Below are 10,398 nucleotides of genomic sequence, written 5' to 3' on the forward strand. Positions count from 1 at the left end.
CTCAAAGCAATCCAATGTGGATGACCCGCGCATTTCTCTTTTTTGAAAAAAGTGCCCTATTGTTTGTTCTAGAAATAGGGGATTAGGGTTTCATATCTCCGGCGATGGAGGCCGAGAGAGAGAGGCGCTTGAGCCGGCGGATCTCCGGCATTGTCGTCGCCGCGGCCAAGGCGGTGTCCAAGCTCACCGAGGGGTAAGATCACAGCTCCAGCGGCGCTGTATTCTCTGTGCTTGTGGTGTGCTTACAGGCAGAAAGATCCAGAGGAGGACCCGGATTTCGTCGCGAGGAATCCTCAGTGGGAGCCGGAATTGCCGCCGATCCATGGCGTGCGGCGGCCGACGGATGCGAAGGCGCAATCTACTGCTGCGCTGCTTGCGGCACTTGACGAGCTCCCTCCCATTGCGATCGATTCGGCCGCCAAGCAAAACTGGAAGAAGGCTTACAAGACAGTGAAGAGGATTTTGGTAAGTCACTCCACCCACCTGTGTAGTGTAAAGCTTTTCACTTTCGTTTCTTCACAGATTGTGAGAAGGAAGGCAATGCGTAGTGCTCTTGGAACTGGAGCTCAGATGGAAGGACATGCGCTGGGGGTGTGGAGTCCTTATAGCACGGCGCGTTTGAAGCTCTTTATGATGCTCTACAACCAGTAAGCATTCTAGCGCTGAAGTTTTTGCTTCAAAGTTCTCACTACTGTTCCAGGAAAGCGGAGTATGTCGTTCTTTGCTTGATCATATCACACCTCTTGGTGCTCATCTTCCAAGGATCATCCCAAGAACAATGGACTCACGTCCGGAAGTTCGACCTCGACTTTGCCGATGCGACGCTTACTCTGTTCTACACGTAAGTATAAAGATCTAAGAGGTATTTTAGCATTGACATTCTTTTTTGTCTCAGCATTGAGATGATTCTTCGGATCCTCTGTCTTGGATTTATCAGAGGTCCCAACACCTACCTGCGGGATCCATACAATAGGCTCGATTTTGTCATCGTGATTGATTCCTGGTAAGTCGGTCTTTCGTGTTTTCTATACTGAAGGTCTTAAAGTTTAGGGTCCATATTGGTGTAAGAAGTGTGACTGGAAGCGAGTTCTTTGCACGCATTGCAATTCTTCGTGCATTTCGAGCCCTGTTAGTTTTGAAGCATTTCACGTTCTTCGCTGATGTCATAGTATGTTCTCTGAGGTTATGTTCCCATAACAACGTATGACGAAAGTGTGAATCACTTGCTAGGCTATCATGTCTGCAGTTGGAAGGAGCATTGTTCCTCTTGAGAACGTCATTTACTTGACACTGTTCATTATCGTCTTCTATGCGCTCCTTGGTATTGAGTTTCTCGAGGAAACTTTAGATCAACGGTATGTATATACGAGCCTTTTTCTGTAGACTAAAGCGTTTTGCTACTCATCCAGGTGCATTCGAACGACAGATAACCAGTTGGCCTATCCAGAGCGGTTTTGTGACGCGAAGAAAGTGACGGATGGGTACAAGTGCCCGAGCTCACAAAGTCAGAAATGTCTGGTAAGGAGTTGATCTTTATCATCGAAACAGTAGGTAGTTTTCCTTAAATGTTTACTCTTGCAGTGCAGGTGTCCGGTAATCCCAACTGGGGATCTACAAACTTTGATCAGTTCCACTATGCCCTGCTCACTATGTTTCAGGTTCTCATTTGACAATTTTGTGTCTTTTAAAATTGTTCTGACGGTCGCTGCTTGTTTCAAGGTCATATCCTTGGAAGGTTGGAGTCTCTTGATGTACAGCATCAAGGATGCCGAAGCTGCGCAAGCAGGTGCTGCTTCTAATGTTTCTTCTTCTTGTTGACTCCTCAAGTCTCTTGGATGCAGATGCATATTTTATGACTTTAGTCGTTTTTGGCACATACTTGCTTATTAATGTTTTCATTGCTGGTATAAGTGGAGTGTTCCTTCGAGTGAGGGCTGAACATCAGGCAAGAACTTTATCTCTCTGAATTCTATATGTTTTGTGTTTTCTTTTTCCAGATGCTGCTAAAGAAAAGCCGCCAACCGAACCAAGTTACTTTCTACAACGCAACGGTAATGGCAAATGTTCTCAAAGACGACATTATTAAGGACGATGAGAGGAACAAGAGATGGCACATCCGTTTCATAAACAGATCAAAGAAAATGCACCGGGACGTCATTCGTGCTGTAAGTCGTACTCGGTCGTCCGTGAAGGCGGCCTTTCAGGCCACCTCGTTCAGGTTCAGTAGACAGTTCTCCATGGCTGGGGGTAGCCGGCGGTTTTCACGAACTTACTCACGGGCGCTGAGTCGTAGTGTGACCATGGGTATGAGAGCAGCAATGGACTTGTCGCATAAGTCCCGTGCAATTGTTGAAAATCCAAACTTCAACCGGGGGGTGCTATTGGCGGTCACTATAAACATCATCATCTTGTGCCTGTACAAATATGGGATGTCGAACGATTTACTCTATACTCTTTGTACGTCTGATGGTTTTTGTTTCTGGAATTTCTTTCTGACGTCCTTAACATGGTGACAGATGCTATTCAAGCGGTGCTGCTTGTTATATTTGCCACAGAGATGGTTTTGCGATTTCTTGCGTATGGACCTGGGCCATTTATTGCAGACAGTGAGTACATACTGTTTATCTTGTCCTTCACTGAACATGCCTGTCTTTATCAGAAATGAACGTGTTCGATGTTTTCGTGATCTCCGTGTCTGCTGGGGCTTTGGTTTCAAGAGCTTATCCCAATATCTCTTCAGTTCGGGTTTTGCGATGGTTTTACTTGTCGAAAAAGTATGTGGATAAACATCCAAGTACAGTGGTAAGGCTCGTGTACACAGTTTTTTTTTTTTTTTTTCCTGCTCTTACTTTTCTTTTAACTGACTTTAACTTCTCCCAGGCCACATGTATAAAAAGTGTGGGCTCTCTTGTTAGTGTTTTTTTCTTCTACCTCCTTGTTATTACAATTTGCTCCATTATCAGCATGGAACTGTACAGTGGTCAATACTATAACTTTCCGGACGGTTATCCCAGGGGAAATCATGACTCCATGCTGCAGACTATGCTTTTATGGTTTACCGTCACAACAGGTGAATCCTGGGTCAACCAAATGTGGAACTCTATGAGACCCGGAGTGAAATATAAGTAAGTAAATACTACTATGGTTTTTTCTCTCTGACACGAAGTAATGGTTTTTCTTTCACAGTTGGCTGGCGCCCTTTCTCTATGTATTATACTACTGCATGACAACTTATGTTATCTTAAATCTTATTATTGCCGTCATCCTGGAGAGGAGCGAACTTACTGACAACCAAAAAAAACAGATACAACGAGTAAGTACCTGGTTTAATAAAAACTTCTGTCGATGATATTTTTCTCTTTCAGGTAGAACATATGAAACTACTGAGGCGGATGCATAGCAGGGCTTATATACGAAGCGGAAGCTGGGTTGTAGACGCTGTGGAAGGAGCCCAGGCCGGTTTCAAAAAGGTGGCATCTCGGGTTTTAAGCATGAATGTGAGGGCATTGAAAGATGGTAGCAGACGGGATGAACGAGAAAGAAGACGAACAAGGGATGGAGGATCTGAACGGGCCAGTAGTGGACAGTCGGAGCTTCCAGGGGCAGTTTCTGAGCAGCCACCAGGCAATACAAGCGTCACATTACAGCCCTCAACATCTGCTGCTGCAGAACAATCCCGCACCAGTTCTGAAGCAACATCAGAGAAGTTGCATCGCCGCTCTTCTCAAGTTATTCAAACGTCCGGCTTTCCAACCGATATTGGCGAAAGGCGGGAGTCGAGAACTGCACTAGAGAGCGCAGTTCTCACGCTTGCAACAATGACCAAGCCACCTGTCGTAAGGGCTCCAAGCAGAATGGACAGGAGGCTGAGCCGGAAAATGAGTAGAACCGCCAGCAAAAGGCAGTCGTTTCAGCTAGCTGAGTACGAGGAGCTTGAGAAGAGCATTGCAACTTTAGAGAGGCCGTGGTACTTGCAAGAAGGGTCACTTCTTCTGTTTGGACAAGGAAACGCCGTCAGGAACTTGTGCCAGCTAGTTGTGGGAAGTGTTTGGTGGTGGTGGTTCTCAATGTTTTGGGCTGTTATCAGCGTGTGGACTGTGGTCGAGATGAAGCCGAATGGCGATCCCCTCGTTCTCAAGTCCTTCCTGCCTGTACTGCACAACCTCGTGTTTGTGGTAAGCATCTCAGTTCCATGCTCTGATTTCTTATGCTATGTGATTGGAACAGGTATTCTTCGCGGAGCTTCTCATGAGAGTTATCTCTCAAGGCCTGATCTTCACTCCCGACGCCTACATGGGGGAGTTTTACAACCTGATCGACGTTTTTATACTTATCATCGACGCACTTAACATGAAAACGACGTGGAGCGAGAATTCAGCAAGGCCTATTCACGCTCTGCTTGCGCTCCGGCCGTTTCGATTCGTGTGTCGGCTCACCGGGTTGAAGAGTTTATTCGGTAATCTGGTTAGTACCTGTCCGGCGATTGCGTCAGTTTTGCTATTCACTTTCACCATCTTTGCAATCTTCGGCTCTATCGCTATTCAACTCTTTCGTGGCCACCTTTACTCTTGTAACGACACTAATGTGAGTCACCGAGCCTACTGCACGGGCTATTACATCAACAAAGTCTCGCTTATGGCTCCGCGTGCATGGACCAATCCTGCGTTCCACTTCGATGACATTGGCAACGCTCTTCTCACCCTGTTTATCACGTCTAGCTTCGACAATTGGGTTGGAAACTGGTTATATCCGGTCATGGACATTGCTCCCGAGAATCATCAGCCCCGCCGAAACCACAGCCCGGTTTACGCTCTTTTCATGGTGGCCTTTGTCTGCGCTGGAGGTTTTTTTATAATGCGAGTTTTCGTGGGAGTGTTCATCAACGAGTTTGGAGTTAGATCCGGTTCCAAGCTTCTGACAGAACGGCAGAAGCTCTGGAGGGACATGAACCGTATAATTCAGAAGATGAGACAGAGACCAGTGCCGCGGCCGCAGAAAGATCCCATCAGGAAGTTTTGCTATCATTTGGTCCATCATAAGTACTATCCCCACGGTATGGTAATCGTCATTCTTAGTTACTGCGCATTTCTGGCCTCTCATGTTGCCAACCAGACCAAGGCAACCTCCAGAAGCCGGCAGAAACTTCATTGTTTCTACACAACTCTCTTCTTGGTAGAGATGTTGCTGAAGATAATTGGTAATGAGGTGAGTACAATCGGCAACAAACTCTCGGGCTACTCTTCTAACTTCTTTCTTTTTCTTTTTCGGCGAGTGCAGTTTAGCGTTTACAAACATGACCACGCTAGTCATTTGGAAGCTGCGCTGTCCTTGACAGCTGCTGCGTGTTTGTTGCCTAAGAAAGGCTCGCCTCGTCAAACTATAGGCCGCGTTGCATACAGCTTGCGGCTTTTTTGCCTTATTCCTCACATTCCAAGGGCCCGGGTGCTGATAAACACTATAATCGTCTGCTTCCCAAGCATGGCAGAGATCATGGCTCTTCTCATGATCTGCCTCTTCGCGTTCTCGGGCATTGGCTTTCAAATGTTTAGTCAAGTGAAGGATGGAGTTTGCATTGGGCCTGCCATCAACTTCAGGAGCTTTGTAAACTCGTTCATCACCGTATTTCAGGTGCACAATGTTTTCACAAGTTGGCACAGATTAACTCTGTAGTCTTACAGGTGACAACTGCTGATAACTGGTCTTGCATTATGGGCGATGTTATGGTGGCGCCGCCATACTGCACGAAAGGTTCGTCGCTAATGGCAAACGACTGCGGTTTTCCTGTAGCGGGCGTTGTCTACTTTGTGGCGCTCATCGTCGTGGCAAACAACATATTCATGAACTTGTTCGTGGCTATTATCTTGGACGTGATCACTTTCGGGCTGGTGAACGAGAACTCGATGATCACTCCGAATCATCTCGAGGACTACAGGGTCCTATGGTCCAAAGACGCATTTGATCCGAGGTAACTTCCACATTTTCTCTGCTCTTTTCCTCGGAGCCTTTATGCATGCGTACGGATTTGGCAGGGGAACTGGATTTATTGGCATTCACAAGCTCAGGAATTTTGTGAATTCTCTCGGGATTCCTTTGGGACGTCGACACAATGCCTCGTCAGAATGGTGAGCTATAGAAGCCTTAACATTCATCGAGATATGATTTGATTCTTGTTTCTTGCCGAGACAGGTACGCAAGGATAGAGTACGAAGTCATGAGCTTCCGAGTTCCAAACAAAGGAATTCCTTTCAAGCAACTCCTTGAGACGCTAACACTCTACAAGATTGGACCCACGGTAACACAAAAATGTTTCTAGCTCGTTCTAAACGCTAGCTATAATTCGTCACCAGGGCCTTCCACTCTCGCTACGAATCGAGAGGGAGAAACACATCCAGGGCATTTACAGAGGTGGCGCGGTCATCAAAATCCAAGCCGCGTGGAGGGGACATCTGGTGAGAAGAGTTAAGCTGAGAAAGAAAGAAGAAGAGACTGAAAAGGAGACTGAGAGGACGAGAGAAAAGGGGAGGCAGGAGGAGATAGAAAAGGAGGAGAAACTCAAAAGTGAATCAATTTTGTTAGAAGATCTAGAAACCTGACTAGTAAAATGTAAAATGCTATTCTTTCTTTTGAAAAGATGGTGGATGTGGATGCTCCAACAATGTAGTAGCTCGTTTCATTATTCCAGGGGATTATAGAAACCATGTCTCGGTCGCTATAGTAGTTTCTCGACGCTAACATCGGGGGCGATTGTTATGATACTGCGATAGCAGAGGAAGAACTCCCGCCTATCTGTTTTGCTCCCTGTTTGGAAGGAGCTCCGGCGGGTGTGTCTTTCGATTTGTTGAGATGGTGGCTTGGATGATCGTTGTGAGGTTGAGACTTGGAAGCTCTCGGATTAGCCTGGTGGTAGACCCAAGTTGTAGGTAGAGTCAAGTCAGACAGAAGAAAAAAAGAAAAGAAAAAGAGAGAATTCGGTCACCTTTCTCACGTCAGGTTTGGTGGATGGCTCTTGGTAAAACCCAGGCATCGGAGTCGCTTTAAAATTCAGGCCCCGTCGAAGCTCTTTGATTTCTGCTTGCGTCTCTTCCTGCGGAGCAATGCTCAGGATTAGAACGCCACGCTAATACGACCAGCAAGTTTAAACACCTGTGTCTTTGCTTGGATCTTGCTCTTTTCAGCCGCCTTGGCACTTTGTTTCTCTTCCATTCTCCGGTTAAACTGTTCCAAAGCACTCTGATCAACACCACTCCATAAAAAAAAAAAAAACAATAGCTAGCAACTAGCAAGAAACAAGCTTCACCTCTTTTCTCTTCTGGGCACGCTCGTTGCTCTTGAAGGCAAATCCGTTCGCGGTAGCAGTACCACTGCCATTCAATCTGGTGCTTTTCTCCTTGTCCTTCGATGACGGCGGCCTGTGGATAGCGTTAAGTTCCACAGCTTGTTGCATGCACACAAACATGTCTAGGCAGGAAACGAGGCAAGCTCAAAAGGATACACCGCACTTTCATTCTTTGTCCTGGCGACTCGGCTGGGCCTGTCACAAGACATGTGCTTTTAAAGTGAGCAACCGATGTTCACAAGCAAAGCCACCTTACTTACGCGACAGACTTTTTCCCTGTCAATTGTTCCGTCGTTGTTTTGCTTGTCACCTGCATTGAAGAGACGACCACAGCAGCTAAGTGGTTTCAACGTCAGCAATTTAATCTCACCTGCGTTGCGCGGACTCCCGGAATAAGTCCCTGTTTTGAATTCCACTTGTTGATAACCTGCTGCTCCGTGGCACTAGCGCGTGCTGATTTTGTTTTTCTGCTCTGTGATGCTGCTGCTAAAACGCTAGCAGGAGCAGTGGCATCGTTCTTCACTCCAGTTTCTCCTTTAAGAATCGTCTTTTTGTTTGCCAGGCTTAAGTCTGCTGCCTGCAAGGTCTACAGAAAAATAACGAAATCGTGCGAAGCATCTTTAAAACTCGGAAGTGGAAGAGATATGGACTCACCTTGGCAGAAAAAACTGTGGAGTTTGTCGACTCTTCGTCCACTTCTTCCTTGGAATTCATTGTTGTTTGCTGCTCGGAATAAATAGCTGACTCCATCGGACACTGTACGTCCACCTGTGTTGCCAATGCTGACGCTAACGGCTCTTGTTCTTCATGGCCTTCCACTTGATCCATTCTCTCCTCTGGATCATTTGTGTACTCCACAGCTCCTTCCTTCTCTTCTTCTTCTTCCTTTTTTTCTTCTTTTTCTTCTTCCTGCTCTTCTCCTTCCTCTTGTTCTGCGTGCTCTTCGTGTTCTTCTAGTTGCGCCATTGGTTCTTGGTCACCAGAGACGGCCTTTTTCTCCAGTGACACTGTTCGTATATAGTGATCGAAGAATGCAGCCTTCCTGGCGACCGATCCGGGGCTTGCAGCCCTGCTCACATCTTCCTGGAACTCTTTGGGTATAGAATTCCACCGCGTTACCGCTAAGTTCTTGACAGTCTCGATGGAGCTCCTCCCAAAGAAGATCGACACCCCTTCCTTCTCGGGAGCAATCTAAGAAACAAATTCAGACAAGCGCGCGGAGCGAAGTGAGAAAGAAATTATTTTTTTACCTGATCGCTGTGGCCGGCGCCGCTGATCTTCTTGCCGGGGCTGGAATCGCAGGAGAAAGCCCCCATTTCGTCCCTAGGCCGCTACCATATGGCAGAGGCTCATTGAGAAGGCGGAGATCACTCACCGCATTGCGCTGCTCGCCGCGATCCTTGCTTTCGAGGCATGATTCGCGAGCGCCAGCGCCGGATTCTTCCTCGTCCTAGCTTGCTGCTTCTGGTGGAGATCGAGGGGCGCAGGCGCTGGAATGGCGGCCAGGGCTGTGCAGAGAAAGATCCATCACAGAGGAATGGAACTAGCGGCCAAAGCCAAGGAAAGAAGAACCTCGTTTTAGCTAAGATGATCAATTAGTGTTGATACGTGACCTGCAACCTAATCACTGTGGGCCCTATAGCTTTGCATCGAAGGTTCGATCCTAGCAAACCCAAATTATTGTGTCTATTATTGTAACAATTTAATATAAAATCTTGATATTTGATCTAAATTAAATTCATATTTAAAACAAAAATGATATGCTTTTCTTAAAACAACATTTGGTTTACTTATTTATTTTTACTAATTTTTTTGACTTATTGAAATATTAAAAATTTGACTTGGTGTACAAAAACTTTATACATTTTATATTTTATAAACATAAGATTAATCTGAATAAATATCAACTATTAGGTGGTCAAACTATTCAAATATATTCTAGGTATATTCACTACTGGCTTAGGTTTGCTTAAGCAAACAAAAAATTCAAGGCTACTCATCAAATTTATAATATTTAATATTTTATTTATATTAAATGGTTTAATTAACAAGGATAGGTATTTGATGCCCATCTATCCTTAATATAAGGATAATGAGAAAACACTCTTTGGAAAGATTCATATAATACCAAGTTACAATCATTTTGTAAAGACAAAAAGCAATTTACTTTATCACAAAAAATATTTGGAGACCAAATAACATTATAATTATTAGAATATAAAACTATATTTCCATCTATTTGCATTTTAAATTCACAGTTTTTATATTTATTTGAACCTACAAACCATTTTATTTTCTGTTTTACATATATAGCCAAAATACAATTTAGATGTAAATATAAAAGAGCTTTTTTATTTGGAGATAATAAAAATTGTGAACCTCTTAAGTAATAAGAAGGTAAAGTACTCATTAATGTTGTAATATAAATCCTACAATCCTTTAAAGTATTAGTTTTAATATTTAAATTCTCTAATCGTTTTGGTTGATGAAAGTTCTTAATAATATACTCAATTGCATAGTAATCAGTTATTATTGTAACAAATGTTGCTCGTAAATTTTGTATTGCATCACGATATATTTGTAATAAGTTATTTAGTTGATTTCTCACATTAGTCCCATGATCATATTCAATAGTATTATCATTTGCACTACATTGATCATAGTGTTTTCCAGATGTACTATATACCCACATCTGATTAACAATATTTAATGGACCAACACTATCATCTTGTATTGTGAATGGAAATTCCATACTTTGTCCTTTAGGCAATTCTTCTGAGGATATATTATTAATCATTAATTCCATTGCATATAAAATTAAATTAACACTCTCTCGACTTATTTTACCATTTCCCCCATATTCAATTATAGAATTAACTTTAAAGCATAAACATAATATGAAGAAACTTATTACTTTCATATTTTATTAAGAGGATTACTAGTTAAATATTAACTTCTGTATATATCATGGTTTTAAAATATACATAGTCCAAATAAACAGATAATATATTATTATACTTTAAGTAATGTTCAGACAAAAATAATGTCTGTTAGTCATGGTT

The 10,398-nt window shown here is 43.8% G+C and overlaps 2 protein-coding genes across 5 annotated transcripts; one reads left to right on the forward strand and one right to left on the reverse strand.

Annotated features, from left to right (window-relative positions):
- The first annotated feature begins 65 nt into the window (after nucleotides 1-65).
- LOC9645207 (voltage-dependent L-type calcium channel subunit alpha-1S) lies at nucleotides 66-6,630 on the forward strand. 3 transcript variants are annotated; one of them, XM_024665725.1, is made up of 23 exons: nucleotides 66-193; nucleotides 249-465; nucleotides 523-647; nucleotides 701-841; nucleotides 896-1,003; nucleotides 1,051-1,168; nucleotides 1,231-1,355; nucleotides 1,410-1,518; nucleotides 1,587-1,658; nucleotides 1,720-1,786; nucleotides 1,842-1,945; nucleotides 1,998-2,457; nucleotides 2,517-2,606; nucleotides 2,660-2,802; nucleotides 2,881-3,125; nucleotides 3,187-3,313; nucleotides 3,366-4,175; nucleotides 4,228-5,205; nucleotides 5,278-5,628; nucleotides 5,679-5,965; nucleotides 6,030-6,122; nucleotides 6,187-6,292; nucleotides 6,348-6,630. In XM_024665725.1, exons 1-23 carry the CDS (start codon nucleotides 105-107, stop codon nucleotides 6,591-6,593), a joined length of 5,211 nt encoding a protein of 1,736 aa, XP_024521493.1. In that variant the 5' UTR covers nucleotides 66-104; the 3' UTR covers nucleotides 6,594-6,630. The 3 variants fall into 3 exon arrangements, with proteins under 3 accessions (XP_024521493.1, XP_024521494.1, XP_024521495.1); XM_024665726.1 differs by lacking the exons at nucleotides 66-193; nucleotides 249-465; nucleotides 523-647; nucleotides 701-841; nucleotides 1,051-1,168 and having other exon boundaries at nucleotides 922-1,003; XM_024665727.1 differs by lacking the exons at nucleotides 66-193; nucleotides 249-465; nucleotides 523-647; ... (2 more) ...; nucleotides 1,051-1,168; nucleotides 1,231-1,355 and having other exon boundaries at nucleotides 1,431-1,518; nucleotides 1,582-1,658.
- An 11-nt stretch (nucleotides 6,631-6,641) lies between these two features.
- LOC9645179 (protein WVD2-like 3) lies at nucleotides 6,642-8,945 on the reverse strand. Of its 2 annotated transcripts, none has more exons than XM_024665730.1 (9): nucleotides 8,587-8,945; nucleotides 7,991-8,512; nucleotides 7,707-7,922; nucleotides 7,597-7,646; nucleotides 7,493-7,531; nucleotides 7,298-7,409; nucleotides 7,144-7,215; nucleotides 6,977-7,084; nucleotides 6,642-6,897 (listed from the first exon to the last, which is right to left on the reverse strand). In XM_024665730.1, the coding sequence occupies exons 1-9, from the start codon at nucleotides 8,650-8,652 to the stop codon at nucleotides 6,748-6,750; spliced, it is 1,335 nt and encodes a 444-aa protein (XP_024521498.1). In that variant the 5' UTR covers nucleotides 8,653-8,945; the 3' UTR covers nucleotides 6,642-6,747. The 2 variants fall into 2 exon arrangements, with proteins under 2 accessions (XP_024521498.1, XP_024521497.1); XM_024665729.1 differs by having other exon boundaries at nucleotides 7,991-8,527; nucleotides 8,587-8,944.
- Between the last annotated feature and the right edge of the window lie 1,453 nt (nucleotides 8,946-10,398).

Source organism: Selaginella moellendorffii, unplaced genomic scaffold (assembly GCF_000143415.4).
Source record: "Selaginella moellendorffii unplaced genomic scaffold, v1.0 SELMOscaffold_126, whole genome shotgun sequence".
Classification (NCBI taxonomy): domain Eukaryota; kingdom Viridiplantae; phylum Streptophyta; class Lycopodiopsida; order Selaginellales; family Selaginellaceae; genus Selaginella; species Selaginella moellendorffii.